At 46.1% G+C, this 17,957-nt stretch overlaps 1 protein-coding gene across 2 annotated transcripts in view; it reads left to right on the plus strand.

Annotated features, from left to right (window-relative positions):
• LOC106593463 (striatin) overlaps positions 1-17,957 on the plus strand; it is a 98,362-nt gene that overhangs the window by 17,926 nt on the left and 62,479 nt on the right. The window contains exons 1-3 of one of the 2 annotated variants that reach the window (XM_045702266.1): positions 5,791-5,812; positions 7,368-7,471; positions 16,525-16,598. In XM_045702266.1, the coding sequence (XP_045558222.1) occupies positions 5,807-5,812; positions 7,368-7,471; positions 16,525-16,598 (184 nt within the window). In that variant the 5' untranslated portion in view covers positions 5,791-5,806. Of the gene's footprint in view, positions 1-5,790; positions 5,813-7,367; positions 7,472-16,524; positions 16,599-17,957 lie in introns of those variants that run through there. The other variant, XM_045702265.1, reaches the window with a different exon arrangement.

Here is a 17,957-nt window from a genome sequence, read left to right on the forward strand (position 1 = left end):
CTGACTGCAGTTCGGCGTCGTAACTGACTTCTGTGGGCAAATGCTCACCTTCAATGGCCACTGGCACGCTGGAGAAGTCTGCTTGTACAGTTGAAATCCCGGTTTCAACTGTACCTGGCAGATGGCAGCTGTATGCTGTCGTGTGGGTGAGCGGTTTGATGACGTCAACGTTGTGAACCGAGTGCCCCGTGGTGACGGTGGGGTTATGGTAGGCATAACGAACACACTTGCATTTTATCAATGGCGATTTGAATGCCCAGAGAACTTGACGAGATCCTGAGGCCCATTTTGTCGTGCCGTTCATCCGCCGCCATCACCTCATGTTTCAGCATGATAATGCACAGCCCCATGTCGCAAGGATCTGTACACAATTCCTGGAAGCTGAAAATGTCCCAGTTCTTCCATGGTCTGCATACTCACCAGACCTAGTTGGGGCGGCAGGTAGCCTAGTGGTTAGAGCGTTGGGGCGGCAGGTAGCCTAGTGGTTAGAGCGTTGGGGCGGCAGGTAGCCTAGTGGTTAGAGCGTTGGGGCGGCAGGTAGCCTAGTGGTTAGAGCGTTGGGGCGGCAGGTAGCCTAGTGGTTAGAGCGTTGGGGCGGCAGGTAGCCTAGTGGTTAGCGCGTTGGGGCGGCAGGTAGCCTAGTGGTTAGCGCGTTGGGGCGGCAGGTAGCCTAGTGGTTAGAGCGTTGGGGCGGCAGGTAGCCTAGTGGTTAGAGCGTTGGGGCGGCAGGTAGCCTAGTGGTTAGAGCGTTGGGGCGGCAGGTAGCCTAGTGGTTAGAGCGTTGGGAGGCAGGTAGCCTAGTGGTTAGAGCGTTGGGAGGCTACAGCGTTGGGAGGCAGGTAGCCTAGTACCGTAAATTCCGGACTATAAGCCTTATTTCCATATATGAACTGTAACTCTGTAAAACCTTTGAAATTGTTTTATATTTTTGTTCTGTATAGCCGATTCCCTACTAGGGTCAATGCATTTAGTCTTCCCTACTAGGGTCAATGCATTTAGTCGATTCCCTACATTTTTCTTTTTAATATTGTTGAATTCCGTTTTTAATATCTGAGTTCTGTGATTCCGTCCGCGTTCTCCGCAGCACAGATTGGATATGGCCCTGCAGTTTCTCCAATAAGGCTGGGAATTGCCAGGGACCTCGCAAATACAATATTAGCACGATACTTTGGTGACAGTTTGATATGAATTGAGAGACTCACGATTTCTATATGTATTGTGATTTGTTAATGATATATATATTTATTTATTTATTTTTATATATTTTTTTGTTGCCATTTTGATGTTCCAAACATATTGCAGAGAGATGAGAGCGAGCATAAGGAAATGAGTATTGCTTAGTCATGGAAATAAGTCCTGAAAAACATTTTTGGTTCACTAATTTAAAAAGGTGAACAAGCTATAGGATGAAAATAATCTGTATTTTGGCGCAGATACAGAATTTTTTTTTTTAACGCTACCTTGCAAAAAACGAATATCTTTTTTTTTTTTTTGTCAAAAGTATCAATATAATATCATCCAAAAGTAATATTGTGAAATGTAACTGTTTTTCTCCATCACTACTCTCCAATGTGGACCTCTTCAGCTTCGTAGATAAATCATTAGTCTCAGATGAATGTGGTTTAATCTCTCGTCTCTGTGGACTGAACAGACGGAGAGTTTCTATAGCCTACAGTATGTAAATGTTATGTTCCAGATGGAGAGGGCCTGTCCGGGTTCTGAGGATGTGCTGGATGTGTTTCTATAGAGGGATGTTGTGTTTTGGAGGATGGTGGGTGGATGTGTTTCTATAGAGGGATGTTTTGGAGGATGGTGGGTGGATGTGTTTCTATAGAGGGATGTTTTGGAGGATGGTGGGTGGATGTGTTTCTATAGAGGGATGTTTTGGAGGATGGTGGGTGGATGTGTTTCTATAGAGGGATGTTGTGTTTTGGAGGATGGTGGGTGGATGTGTTTCTATAGAGGGATGTTGTGTTTTGGAGGATGGTGGGTGGATGTGTTTCTATAGAGGGATGTTGTGTTTTGGAGGATGGTGGGTGGATGTGTTTCTATAGAGGGATGTTGTGTTTTGGAGGATGGTGGGTGGATGTGTTTCTATAGAGGGATGTTTTGGAGGATGGTGGGTGGATGTGTTTCTATAGAGGGATGTTTTGGAGGATGGTGGGTGGATGTGTTTCTATAGAGGGATGTTTTGGAGGATGGTGGGTGGATGTGTTTCTATAGAGGGATGGTGTTTTGGAGGATGGTGGGTGGATGTGTTTCTATAGAGGGATGTTTTGGAGGATGGTGGGTGGATGTGTTTCTATAGAGGGATGGTGTTTTGGAGGATGGTGGGTGGATGTGTTTCTATAGAGGGAGTGTTTTGGAGGATGGTGGGTGGATGTGTTTCTATAGAGGGATGTTTTGGAGGATGGTGGGTGGATGTGTTTCTATAGAGGGATGTTGTGTTTTGGAGGATGGTGGGTGGATGTGTTTCTATAGAGGGATGTTGTGTTTTGGAGGATGGTGGGTGGATGTGTTTCTATAGAGGGATGTTTTGGAGGATGGTGGGTGGATGTGTTTCTATAGAGGGATGTTTTGGAGGATGGTGGGTGGATGTGTTTCTATAGAGGGATGTTTTGGAGGATGGTGGGTGGATGTGTTTCTATAGAGGGATGTTGTGTTTTGGAGGATGGTGGGTGGATGTGTTTCTATAGAGGGATGTTGTGTTTTGGAGGATGGTGGGTGGATGTGTTTCTATAGAGGGATGTTTTGGAGGATGGTGGGTGGATGTGTTTCTATAGAGGGATGTTTTGGAGGATGGTGGGTGGATGTGTTTCTATAGAGGGATGTTGTGTTTTGGAGGATGGTGGGTGGATGTGTTTCTATAGAGGGATGTTGTGTTTTGGAGGATGGTGGGTGGATGTGTTTCAATAGAGGGATGTTGTGTTTTGGAGGATGGTGGGTGGATGTGTTTCTATAGAGGGATGTTGTGTTTTGGAGGATGGTGGGTGGATGTGTTTCTATAGAGGGATGTTGTGTTTTGGAGGATGGTGGGTGGATGTGTTTCTATAGAGGGATGTTGTGTTTTGGAGGATGGTGGGTGGATGTGTTTCTATAGAGGGATGTTTTGGAGGATGTGAAATGAATCTCACATTATTTAAATCCTGTTCAAGCAGCTGTGACTCATTTCGGTTTTAGACATCAACAGTGCTGCTTTCAAAGAGAAACTCTCGAGAATTAATTCTCCTTGATTGTCTCGATGTCCCAGATTCTGTGGTGCCCACTTGCTACGGACTAAAGATAGACAGTTGTGTTCTGCTTGGGTTCATCTCCTGAATGTAGACTGTTCCCTGTTTAACTGTGTTATACTGTAAGGTGTTGAGTCTCCCCTGCCCTATGTTAGGACTAGAAGACTGTGTTGCTCTGGGTCGCCTATCTAATGTGCTGAACCATGTGTGTGTATATACAGTTGAAGTCGGAAGTTTACATACACCTTAGCCAAATACATTTAAACTCAGTTTTTCACAATTCCTGACATTTAATCCTAGTAAAAATGCCCTGTCTTAGGTCGTTTAGCATCACCACTTTATTTTAAGAATGTGAAATGTCAGAATAATAGTGGAGTGATTTATTTCAGCTTTTATTTTTTTCATCACATTCCCAGTGGGTCAGAAGTTTACATGCACTCAATTAGTATTTGGTAGAATTGCCTCTACATTGTTTAACTTGGGTCATACGTTTCGGGTAGCCTTCCACAAGCTTCCCACAATAAATTGGGTGAATTTTGGCCCATTCCTCCTGACAGAGCTGGTGTAACTGAGTCAGGTTTGTAGGCCTCCTTGCTCGCACACCCTTTTTCAGTTCTGCCCACACATTTTCTATAGGATTGAGGTCAGGGCTTTGTGACGTCCACTCCAATACCTTGCCTTTGTTGTTCTTAAGCCATTTTGCCACAACTTTGGAACTATGCTTGGGGTCATTGTCCATTTGGAAGACCCGTTTGCGACTAAGCTTTAACTTCCTGACTGTCTTGAGATGTTGCTTCAATATATCCACATAATTTTCCTGCCTCATGATGCCATCTATTTTGAAGTGCACCAGTCACTCCTGCAGCAAAGCACCCCAAATCATGATGTTGCCACCCCCGTGCTTCACGGTTGGGATGGTGTTCTTCGGTTTGCAAGCCTCCCCCTTTTTCCTCCAAACATAACCATGGTCATTATGGCCAAACAGTTATATTTTTGTTTCATCAGACATTTCTCCAAAAAGTATGATCTTTGTCCCCATGTGCAGTTGCAAACCGTAGTCTGGCCTTTTTATGGCGGTTTTGGAGCAGTGGCTTCTTCCTTGCTGAGCGGCCTGTCAGGTTATGTCGATATAGGACTCGTTTTACTGTGGATATAGATACCTTTGTACTTGTTTCTTCCAGCATCTTCACAAGGTCCTTTGCTGTTGATTGATTTGCACTTTTCGCACCAAAGTACGTTAATCTCTAGGAGACAGAACGCGTCTTCTTCCTGAACGGAATGACGGCTGCGTGGTCCCATGGTGTTTATACTTGAGTACTATTGTTTGTACAGATGAACGTGGTACCTTCAGGCGTTTGGAAATTGCTCCCAAGGATGAACCAGACTTGTGAAGGTCTTGGCTGATTTCTTATGATTTTCCCATGATGTCAAGCAAAGAGGCACTGAGTTTGAAGGTAGGCCTTGAAATACATCCACAGGCACACCTCCAATTGACTCAAATGATGTCAATTAACCTATCAGAAGATTCTAAAGCCATGACGTCATTTTCTGGAATTTTCCAAGCTGTTTAAAGGCACAGTCAACTTAGTGTATGTGAACTTTGACCCACTGTAATTGTGATACAGTGAATAATAAGTGAAGTAAACTGTAAACAATTGTTGGAAAAATTACTTGTCATGCACGAAGTCGATGTCCTAACCGACTTGCCAAATCTATAGTTTGATAACAAAAAATGACTGCTGGCCAATTGTCTGAAGAAACATCTCATTTGCTTTTGAGCCTATTCATTGATGGAAATACATTTGACATGCTTAACGGGTCTATAGGTACATTTGCGAAAGTAAAAATAAAATGTTTAATAACATAAACAAGGCTGTATACAGGGGTACTGGTACCGAGTCAATGTGTGAGGGTACAGGTTAGTTGAGGTGATATGTAGGTAGAGGTAAAAGTAACTGTATAGATAATAAACAGAGTAGCAGCAGAGTATAAAAGGTGGTCAATGCAAATAGTCCAGGTAGCCATTTGATGAACTGAGGCATGCCTTGCCTGGCTTCTCAAAGTAGCCCAGCCAAAACCTGTCTGTTGAAGAGACACTCGTGGAGGGGTGAAGGAGAGAGGGGGGGAGGAGGGAGGCATAGATGGAGAGCGCTGGGATAAGATAATCAATTGTACAGATTCTCTTGCATACTGTGATAATTTATGTTTGATGTTTTAGCCTCATTTGGTCTTCTTTGCAAGTTACGTTTCCCAGCCATTTGTGTGGGGTTACATTAGACACTCTATATCAAGAAGGCCAGTACTGCCAAAGTTTTCTGGACATCCCAGAGCTTGAATATTTCTGACTTTGGCCTGGCAATCTGCCACCAACTGCTTGGAACATCAACACAACATGAATCACTACTGGAGGCAGAGGGCATTCCTCTAGAATGCATTCTGCCTTCTATTTCCCTGCCTTCTATTTCCCTGCCTTCTATTCAGTTTCTTATAGAGAAGAGAATTTCTCCCAAGACGAACAATTACGTGATCTTGATTCTGAGCGATATTATCTCGGACACAGAAAAATAACCAAATTAATGCAGGTAATTGACATACAAACGATGCTGATGAAACAGTTTGTCTGCTGAATATATTGGTTGTTGATTGTGATGCGTTTTCCCTCTCTAGGCCCAGATAGACTTCCTGCAAGGCCAGAGGAAAGCTCTGATCATGTCTAGTTGATACTGTGTGTTAATAGCATGCGATATGTTTCCCCTACAGGCTCAGACAGCGTTCCTCCAGGGAGAGAGGAAAGCACAGGAGAATGTATTGGTGATGATTGATATTGTGTTTCTCCTACAGGCTCAGACAGCGTTCCTCCAGGGAGAGAGGAAAGCACAGGAGAATGTATTGGTGATGATTGATATTGTGTTTCTCCTACAGGCTCAGACAGCGTTCCTCCACGGAGAGAGGAAAGCACAGGAGAATGTATTGGTGATGATTGATATTGTGTTTCTCCTACAGGCTCAGACAGCGTTCCTCCACGGAGAGAGGAAAGGACAGGAGAATGTATTGGTGATGATTGATATTGTGTTTCTCCTACAGGCTCAGACAGCGTTCCTCCACGGAGAGAGGAAAGGACAGGAGAATGTATTGGTGATGATTGATATTGTATTTCTCCTACAGGCTCAGACAGCGTTCCTCCACGGAGAGAGGAAAGGACAGGAGAATGTATTGGTGATGATTGATATTGTATTTCTCCTACAGGCTCAGACAGCGTTCCTCCAGGGAGAGAGGAAAGGACAGGAGAATGTATTGGTGATGATTGATATTGTGTTTCTCCTACAGGCTCAGACAGCGTTCCTCCACGGAGAGAGGAAAGCACAGGAGAATGTATTGGTGATGATTGATATTGTATTTCTCCTACAGGCTCAGACAGCGTTCCTCCACGGAGAGAGGAAAGCACAGGAGAATGTATTGGTGATGATTGATATTGTGTTTCTCCTACAGGCTCAGACAGCGTTCCTCCACGGAGAGAGGAAAGGACAGGAGAATGTATTGGTGATGATTGATATTGTATTTCTCCTACAGGCTCAGACAGCGTTCCTCCACGGAGAGAGGAAAGGACAGGAGAATGTATTGGTGATGATTAATATTGTATTTCTCCTACAGGCTCAGACAGCGTTCCTCCAGGGAGAGAGGAAAGCACAGGAGAATGTATTGGTGATGATTGATATTGTGTTTCTCCTACAGGCTCAGACAGCGTTCCTCCACGGAGAGAGGAAAGGACAGGAGAATGTATTGGTGATGATTGATATTGTATTTCTCCTACAGGCTCAGACAGCGTTCCTCCACGGAGAGAGGAAAGCACAGGAGAATGTATTGGTGATGATTGATATTGTGTTTCTCCTACAGGCTCAGACAGCGTTCCTCCACGGAGAGAGGAAAGGACAGGAGAATGTATTGGTGATGATTGATATTGTATTTCTCCTACAGGCTCAGACAGCGTTCCTCCACGGAGAGAGGAAAGGACAGGAGAATGTATTGGTGATGATTGATATTGTATTTCTCCTACAGGCTCAGACAGCGTTCCTCCAGGGAGAGAGGAAAGGACAGGAGAATGTATTGGTGATGATTGATATTGTATTTCTCCTACAGGCTCAGACAGCGTTCCTCCAGGGAGAGAGGAAAGGACAGGAGAACCTGAAAAAGGACCTGGTTAGGAGGATCAAGATGCTGGAATACGCTCTCAAACAGGAGAGGTAAGTTACAGAATCCATTGAACAACTGTGGTCACTTCCGGGGTTATATGCTAACTGTAATCAAGTGTCAAACTCCGGTGGCATGTGAGACAATTTCAATGCTAGCAAATAAACATATATAGATTACATTGATTTTTAGAGGTGGCAAATTAGAATATGATGTTAAAAGTGGCTCTGACTCATAGTGAGGAGCCTATAAAACATAGCTAGCTAGCTTCATAAACATATTTTGGGGAATTCAGGAAATCGAATGGAATAAATGACCAAACTATAAAACCAGCTTGCCAGCTAATGTGTAACTGTCAGGGATATGGATCCCGGATTCAAATGTTTACGATGTCACTGCGTCAGTCGGCGGACCCCAAAACCGATCCAAATGTAGCATTGTAACAAAAAAAATTAATTCAAACGTTACAAATTGTAGATTCACATTTTGTTTTGCTCATAATACTTTTCCTACCTGAAATACCTCGTCTTTTGTGACAACTGAGGCGTCTTCTCCTTCAGTGTGGAACTTCATGTCACATTGTGTTGACAGTCATTGATCTACTGTCGTTTTGCTAAACAGCCACAGCAGTATGTGGACACCCCTTCAAATTATTTATTTATTTATTTATATTTATTTATTTAGCTATTTCAGCCACATCTGTTGCTGACAGGTGTATAAAATCAAGCACACAGCCATGCAATCTCCATAGACAAACATTGGCAGTAGAATGGCCCTTACTGAAGAGCTCAGTGACTTTCAACTTGGCACTGTCATAGGATGCCACCTTTTCAACAAGTTAGTTTGTCAGTTTGCTAGAGCTGGCCCGGTCAAATGTAAGTCCTGTTATTGGGAAGTGAAAGCGTCTAGGAGCAACAACGGCTCGGCCACGAAGTGGTAGGCCACACAAGCTCACAGAACGGGACCGCCGAGTGCTGAAGCACGTAAAATTCATGTTACCTCATTAGCTAGCTATAGCTAGCAACCTGGGGCGTGTTCAGCAGGACACAACGTTTCGTAACATTCTGATAGAAATACGCTATGTAGAACAAACACACCTCTGACATGTTGAATAATGTTATCTCTATTCATGGAATATCTATCTGCAACTTTCAAGAATGTTTTGCATCTGAACTTGGCCCTGGTAGCATTACTAGTATGCTACTGAATGTAGCCGCGGTAGCATTACTAGTATGCTACTGAATGTAGCCGCGGTAGCATTACTAGTATGCTACTGAATGTAGCTGCGGTAGCATTACTAGTATGCTACTGAATGTAGCCGCGGTAGCATTACTAGTATGCTACTGAATGTAGCCGCGGTAGCATTACTAGTATGCTACTGAATGTAGCCGTGGTAGCATTACTAGTATGCTACTGAATGTAGCCGCGGTAGAATTACTAGTATGCTACTGAATGTAGCCGCGGTAGCATTACTAGTATGCTACTGAATGTAGCCGCGGTAGCATTACTAGTATGCTACTGAATGGCATTTTTTTTTAGCCTTGAGAGAATTGAGACATGGATACAGATGTGATGTGACCAAAATGAAAGGGCGCTTAGTTTACCAAAACAGCGGACCATTTTTTTGGTCATTTTAACAATAACTAGACTAAGTGAATTTTAAAGTGTGTCAAAATGAACACTGCGTTGGACATGAGGCAATGCGAGCGCAACACGGTCTGTATGGCAGCGTTCATAATCTCTGAAACTGGAAACACTTATGTCCCTCACTAGCTTTAAGCACCAGCTGTCAGAGCAGCTCACAGATCACTGCACCTGTACATAGCCCATCTATAATTTAGCCTAAACAACTACCTCTTTCCCTACTGTATTTATTTATTTATTTATTTTGCTCTTTTGCACCCCATTATTTCTATTTCTACTTTGCACTTTCTTCCACTACAAAGCTACCATTCCAGTGTTTTACTTGCTATATTGTATGTACTTTGCCACCATGGCCTTTTTTTTGTCTTTACCTCCCTTATCTCACCTCATTTGCTCACATTGTTTATAGACTTATTTTTCAACTGTTTAATTGACTGTTTGTTTTACTCCATGTGTAACTCTGTTGTTGTATGTTGTCGAACTGCTTTGCTTTATCTTGGCCAGGTCGCAATTGTAAATGAGAACTTGTTCTCAACTGGCCTACCTGGTTAAATAAATAAATAAAATGGCTGATGGGTAATGCTGGAAAAGGATGGCTGTAGCGTAGCAGGGCCGTTACACGTCACAGAGCATGTGAATCCTGCATCATCACATGAACCTATGACCTTTCACATGAATTCACCACACTGATAAAGACAGAGGGCCTGACAAGCCAAAAGTCTTCACATGAACAAGGCGGCCTACGCTGTTCCCATTTGTTCTTAACTGACTTGCCCTAGTTAAATAAAGGATAAAAATAAAACAAAAACATGACCGTGAAACTTAAACACAGCAGAAAATCCGAGGGTCTACGGTGACAGATGACACAAGGGGAAAAGACAGTTCCCTGGTGTTATGATGTCTGTACAGAGGACGGATGTTGGCAGGATGGATCTGTTCTGTATGGTTGCTGATGACACTGCCGTCCTGGAGCGGTTTCTGTCTGTCCTATCCTGGGGGGAACCCAGTCATGACAAGGTCACAGCCCTACTGCTCTCTGTGAGTGTTTCTGTTCTCTACTCCTGTCCTTTCCTAGAGCGGTGTCTTTCCCCGAGGGATCAATCATCCCCCTTATTGTTCCAGGAAAAGCAGCAGAATAATTTTAGACTCGTCTTTCTGAGTCTGTTCACCGACACCATGGTGTCAGCTCTGTGACTGCAACAGCAGGTCCCCATGGTAACAACAATGATACGCTCCCTCCGCATGGTCGCTCTGCCTCTGGAACAGGATGTGGAGATGATGTCATTACTATCCCCCTTTTTTTTTTCTCTCGCGCTCCTCTTTCTCCTCTCCACTTTCTCCCCTCCACTTTCTCCCCTTTCTCCCCTTTCTCCTCTTTCTCCTCTCTCTCTGTCGCCCCTCTCTCTCGCCCACCATATGGGTCCTGTTTTTACCTCTGGTGACATATGGGTCCTGTTTTTTTTTTTACCTCTGGCGACATATGGGTCCTGTTTTTTTTTTTTTTTTTTTACCTCTGGCGACATATGGGTCCTGTTTTTACCTCTGGTGACATATGGGTCCTGTTTTTTTTTTTTACCTCTGGCGACATATGGGTCCTGTTTTTTTTTTTTTACCTCTGGCGACATATGGGTCCTGTTTTTTTTTTTACCTCTGGCGACCATATGGGTCCTGTTTTTTTTACCTCTGGCGACCATATGGGTCCTGTTTTAGTTTTTTTTTACCTCTGGCGACATATGGGTCCTGTTTTTACCTCTGGTGACATATAGGTCCTGTTTTGTTTTTTTACCTCTGGCGACCATATGGGTCCTGTTTTTGTTTTTTTTACCTCTGGCGACCATATGGGTCCTGTTTTTTTTACCTCTGGCGACCATATGGGTCCTGTTTTTGTTTTTTTTACCTCTGGCGACCATATGGGTCCTGTTTTTGTTTTTTTTACCTCTGGCGACCATATGGGTCCAGTTTTTGTTTTTTTACCTCTGGCGACCATATGGGTCCTGTTTTTGTTTTTTTACCTCTGGCGACCATATGGGTCCTGTTTTTGTTTTTTTTACCTCTGGCGACCATATGGGTCCTGTTTTTGTTACCTCTGGCGACCATATGGGTCCTGTTTTTGTTTTTTTACCTCTGGCGGCCATATGGGTCCTGAGACGACGTTTTCTTAGCTGTCGTCTTAGTGCTCCGTTTTCTTCTCTCTGACGCTGAGGCTGCGTGACGCTGAGGCTGCGTGACTCTGAGGCTGCGTGACGCTGAGGCTGCGTGACGCTGAGGCTGCGAAGTCTACTCAGACTGGTCTTTGTTCTGGGTTATAACAGGCGATGAATTGATACAATGTATCAGCATTGCTCGCTTTGCCTGCTGCTCCAATGTAACAAATGTACAAATCTAACAACCGAAGACTCATCAGCGTCTGCACCCCCGCTCGCCATCACTGCTAAATTATATTTAAATAAAAAAAACTGACTGAGGAATAGATGCGTTTGAAGAGCGGACAGAGAAGCAGGCGAGTGAGGGGCTGGTAGGGGATGTGGGTGAAGAGCGGACAGAGAAGCAGGCGAGTGAGGGGCTGCTAGGGGATGTGGGTGAAGAGCGGACAGAGAAGCAGGCGAGTGAGGGGCTGCTAGGGGATGTGGGTGAAGAGCGGACAGAGAAGCAGGCGAGTGAGGGGCTGCTAGGGGATGTGGGTGAAGAGCGGACAGAGAAGCAGGCGAGTGAGGGGCTGCTAGGGGATGTGGGTGAAGAGCGGACAGAGAAGCAGGCGAGTGAGGGGCTGCTAGGGGATGTGGGTGAAGAGCGGACAGAGAAGCAGGCGAGTGAGGGGCTGCTAGGGGATGTGGGTGAAGAGCGGACAGAGAAGCAGGCGAGTGAGGGGCTGCTAGGGGATGTGGGTGAAGAGCGGACAGAGAAGCAGGCGAGTGAGGGGCTGCTAGGGGAAGTGGGTGAAGAGCGGACAGAGAAGCAGGCGAGTGAGGGGCTGGCTGGTAGGGGATGTGGGTGAAGAGCGGACAGAGAAGCAGGCGAGTGAGGGGCTGCTAGGGGATGTGCGTGAAGAGCGGACAGAGAAGCAGGCGAGTGAGGGGCTGCTAGGGGATGTGGGTGAAGAGCGGACAGAGAAGCAGGCGAGTGAGGGGCTGCTGGGGATGTGCGTGAAGAGCGGACAGAGAAGCAGGCGAGTGAGGGGCTGCTAGGGGATGTGCGTGAAGAGCGGACAGAGAAGCAGGCGAGTGAGGGGCTGCTAGGGGATGTGGGTGAAGAGCGGACAGAGAAGCAGGCGAGTGAGGGGCTGCTAGGGGATGTGGGTGAAGAGCGGACAGAGAAGCAGGCGAGTGAGGGGCTGGTAGGGGATGTGGGTGAAGAGCGGACAGAGAAGCAGGCGAGTGAGGGGCTGCTAGGGGATGTGCGTGAAGAGCGGACAGAGAAGCAGGCGAGTGAGGGGCTGGTAGGGGATGTGGGTGAAGAGCGGACAGAGAAGCAGGCGAGTGAGGGGCTGGTAGGGGATGTGGGTGAAGAGCGGACAGAGAAGCAGGCGAGTGAGGGGCTGCTAGGGGATGTGCGTGAAGAGCGGACAGAGAAGCAGGCGAGTGAGGGGCTGGTAGGGGATGTGGGTGAAGAGCGGACAGAGAAGCAGGCGAGTGAGGGGCTGGTAGGGGATGTGGGTGAAGAGCGGACAGAGAAGCAGGCGAGTGAGGGGCTGCTAGGGGATGTGGGTGAAGAGCGGACAGAGAAGCAGGCGAGTGAGGGGCTGCTAGGGGATGAGGCTGGCTGATTTACAGCAGACACTTGACATGCTCATGAAAGTGGATATTATTGGACCAGCTCATGCAAGAGACTAGTGACTTGCTTAAATTCAACTGAATGTATGAACGAAACTGACTTTATAAAATGTTATAATGGGCACCAGCTGGTGCTTTAGATCGGTAGGGTTGAAAAAGTTGGTCATATGAAACAGCACTATGGTATTCTGAAATGTTGGTGTCATGATGTTTTGGTACCGTGATATTACCGGTATACCGGGCAACACTTCTTTGTGACCAATTTTAAAAGGGATGTAACGCCATTCTTCCACTAGAAACTCCATAATTTGGTGTTTTGTTGATGGTGATGGAAAACGCTGTCTTAGGCACCGATCCACAATCTCCCGTAAAGTGTTCAATTGGGTTGAGATCTGTTGACTGAGACGACATTGGCATTATGGTTCACCATCGTTTTCATGCTCATCAAACCATTCAGTGACGACTCCGTGCCCTGTGGATGGGGGGGGCATTGTTACCTTTTGGGGGCATAGCCATGGTAGCAGGAACATTGGCCTGCCCTGCATTTATATATGATTAGAGCCTGACCAATGTGGGTAAGTTTTGTCCCCAAAAAAGCCATATCTGCTAATATACTCTCTTACTCCAGGGAAATAAAAAAAAGTGTAATTTTCCCACAATGAATTCTCATAAAGAACCATCCAAAACAGCAATTGTCCAAGAAATATGCTTCAAATGTTGATTTTCTTAAATTGTGACGTTAATGACATCATAAAATGGCCACCAGTATCCAGTAAAGAGATTCCAATTTATTGATTATTTGGTATCGGTGGGATTATCAGGTAATACCAGTATTGCGCTAAAAGGTCAATATCAGCAGATAATCAGTGACCTGATATATCGGGTGTGCTCTAAGCATGATGGGATGTTAATTGCTTAATTACCTCAGGAACCACACCTGTGCTGGATGCTTGTTACGTTCAACCCCGGAACCTGCCATGTAGTCTAATGAACAATGTGCGTTGTCTGGGTGCATCACTCTTCTGTTTTGTTGTCTCCTTTGGGAGCAGACAATCAGATTCCTTCCTCTTTCCTGCTGTTCCTGTCAGAAGCATCATCATTGGCAGAGGACATGTTTTTTTCTCTTGTTTTGTTTAATTTCAGTAACGCTATCGTCTCAGCCTCTGTGGGATTGATTTCGGAGTGACACCGGAATCGGAAAAGCAACGTCATATGATGCTTCACCTTCAGAATCAGGTTACTCACCTTGTGGGTTTCCCTGGTTGCTTGGCAACGGGTCATTCCTATCTTGGAATATCAGGAAGAGCCCTCAGAAAGCAGGATGTTACCAATTTTAACAGGAACACCTTGGTCCCAACCTAACTAGGTTTCCCATCCAATTGGATAAAGATTTACAATTGAATATTCTAAAATCCGGCATTTAAAATAATATTTTCCCACAAGAGATATAGGATGTTTCCATAAATTGACTTGTCGCAGATAAAAGTCTGTGCATAATGACATAGTGCACATAAAAATACCTTTTTCGGGTTAAATTCCCATGTAATAATTAATACACATTTATTTATTTTTTAATTTATTTTTTAAAGGGTTTCCATCACGTTTTAAACTACTGATGGGTTTTGTCACCACTCTGGTCTTGGTCTGTGTGCTCTAGCCAACAGCTCTGATGCAGTGTGGGTAGACTAGTCTACATGATGACATTATTATTATAGATGAGAGAGAGAATATTTGTATTTGTCAAACGGCAGTCGAGCATCATGTCACCAGATATTTTTTATAAAGGAGCATCACCAGGCTCTTTCACCCCCCTGTGAAGTTCATCAGAACTTATTTCATCTGCATGGCTTCCTGAGTCGTAGCGGGACGACGACACAACAGATCATCCACTTGACTCCAAGTTTACTTCAATATTTTTTATTTATTTTACCAGGTAAGTTGACTGAGAACACATTCTCATTTACAGCAACGACCTGAGGAATAGTTACAGGGGAGAGGAGGGGGATGAATGAGCTAGTTGTAAGCTGGGGATGATTAGATGGCTGTGATGGTATGAGGGCCAGATTGGGAATTTAGCCAGGACACCGGTGTTAACACCCCTACTCTTACGATAAGTGCAATGGGATCTTTAATGACCTCAGAGAGTCAGGACACCCGTTTAACGTCCCATCCGAAAGACGGCACCCTACACAGGGCAGTGTCCCCAATGACTGCCCTGGTGCATTGGGATATTTTTTAGACCAGAGGAAAGAGTGCCTCCTACTTGCCATCCAACACCACTTCCAGCAGCATCTGGTCTCCCATCCAGGGACTGACCAGGACCAACCCTGCTTAGCTTCAGAAACAAGCCAGCAGTGGGATGCAGGGTGGTCTGCTGCTGGCAATATGATGGTTATTATATCAATATTTGCGCATAAAGACATTTCCACCTTAATTTCTCGCATCATTTTACCGATATAAAAAGAAACCACCCATCTTGTCTAGGGAATTTTGTTTTGTGGACTAATTTGCAGTTTCCATCAGGCCTGTCGTGACATATCTGACATGTACATTACTCACATTAAAAGGTTGGATGAAAACCTGGTTATTGATCTGGAAGTATGGATAGATTTTTCTCAGTCATAATTATAGATAGTTATCTTTTAACTTCTTATGGGCAGGTGGGACGCTAACATCCGGTGAAATCGCACAGCCGCCAAATTTAAAATACAGAAATAGTCAAATTAAACATTCATAAAAATAGAAGTGTTAAACATCAGTTTAGAGATTAATTTATTGTTAATCCAGCCGCTTTGTCAGATTTCAAAAAGGCTTTACGGCGAAAGCATACCATGCGATTAATCTGAGGACAGCGCCCCGCTTACAAAAGCATACAAACATTTTTACAACCAAGGAATTACAAAAGCCAGAAATAGCGATAAAATGAATCACTTACCTTCTGATGATCTTCATATGGTTGCAGTCACAAGTGTCCGTGTTACACAATAAATGTTTGTTTTGTTCGATAAAGTCCCTCTTTATATTCCAAAAACTCTGTTTTGTTGGTGTGTTTTGTTCAGTAATCCACTGGCTCAAAGGCGGTCAAAACACGCAGACGAATACATCCTAATATTACCGGTGAAGTTTGTCGAAACATGTCAAACGATGTTTATAAATAATCCTCACGTTGTCTATTGTCTAAATAATTTATAATATTTCAACCGGACAATAGCGTATTCAATAGAAAAGAACAAAGGGTGTGCTATCGGTCACGCGCGCAAAGGAGCTCTGCTTCATTCTGCATGCCACTTACAAACTGGTCTCATCCTTCCTCGTTTTTCAGAATTACAAGCCTGAAACAATGTCTAAAGACTGTTGACATCTAGTGGAACCATAGGAACTGCAATCTGTGTCCTAACCATTTAAATACTGTATAGGCATTCAATAGAAAAGTACCCACATCAAAAATATCCCACTTCCTGGATGGATTTTCCTCAGGTTTCCGCCTGCCATATCAGTTATGTTATACTCACAGCCATTATCTTTAACCGTTTTGGAAACTTTAGTGTTTTCTATCCAATAATACCAATTATATGCATATCCTAGCTTCTGGGCCTGAGTAGCAGGCAGTTTACTTTGGGCACCTCATTCATCCAAAATTCTGCCTCCTACCCAAGAGAGGTTAACCCGGTTATTTTTGCTCTCTCTTCCAGGGCCAAGTACCACAAGTTAAAATATGGAACAGAGTTGAACCAAGGAGACATGAAACCTCCCAGCTATGACTCTGGTAAGACTGACACACACACGCGCGCGCTGACTGACACACACACACGCGCGCTGACTGACACACACACGCGCGCTGACTGACACACACGCGCGCTGACTGACACACACACGCGCGCTGACTGACACACACACACACGCTGACTGACACACACACACACACACACACGATGACTGACACACACACACACGCGCGCTGACTGACACACACACACGCGCTGACTGACACACACACACACACGCGCGCGCTGACTGACACACACACACGCGCGCGCTGACTGACACACACACACACGCGCGCGCTGACTGACACACACACACGCGCGCTGACTGACACACACACACACAGCGCGCGCGCGCTGACTGACACACACGCGCGCTGACTGGCGCGCGCGCTGACTGACTGACTGACGCGCGCGCGCTGACTGACGCGCGCGCTGACTGACTGACTGACTGACTGACTGACTGACTGACTGACTGACTGACTGACTGACTGACTGACTGACTGACTGACTGACTGACTGACCGACGCGGCGCGCTGACTGGCGCGCTGACTGACTGGCGCGACTGACTGGCGCGCTGACTGACCGACTGACCGCCGCCGCTGACCGACTGACCGACGCGCTGACTGACTGACTGACCGACGCGCTGACTGACTGACTGACCGACCGCGCGACCGACTGACCGACTGACGCGCTGCGCTGACTGACCGACGCGGCGCCGACTGACTGACTGACCGCGCCGACTGACTGACTGACCGACGCTGACTGACCGACCGACGCGACTGACTGACCGACTGACTGACCGACTGACTGACTGACCGACTGACCGACCGACTGACCGACTGACTGACTGACTGACTGACTGACTGACGCGACTGACCGACTGACTGACTGACCGGCGCCGCCGCTGACCGACGCCGACCGACTGACTGACCGACTGGCGCGCGCGCTGACCGACTGACCGACGCCGACTGACCGACTGACCGACTGACCGACCGACTGACCGACTGACCGACTGACCGACTGACTGACCGACTGACTGACTGACTGACTGACTCGGACTGACTGACCGACTGACCGACTGACTGACCGACTGACCGACGCGGCTGACTGACTGACTGACGCGCCGCGCTGACTGACCGACGCCGCTGACCGACTGACCGCCGCGCGCTGACTGACCGACGGCGCGACTGACCGACGGCGCCGCCGCTGACCGACTGACCGACTGGCGCGCGCGACTGACGCGCTGCCGACTGACTGACGCGGCGCGGCTGACCGACTGACGGCGCTGACTGACTGACCGACCGCCGCTGATTGACTGAGCGCGCCGCTGACTGACCGACCGCCGCTGACTGACTGAG

This window comes from Salmo salar, chromosome ssa19 (assembly GCF_905237065.1).
Source record: "Salmo salar chromosome ssa19, Ssal_v3.1, whole genome shotgun sequence".
NCBI classification, from domain to species: domain Eukaryota; kingdom Metazoa; phylum Chordata; class Actinopteri; order Salmoniformes; family Salmonidae; genus Salmo; species Salmo salar.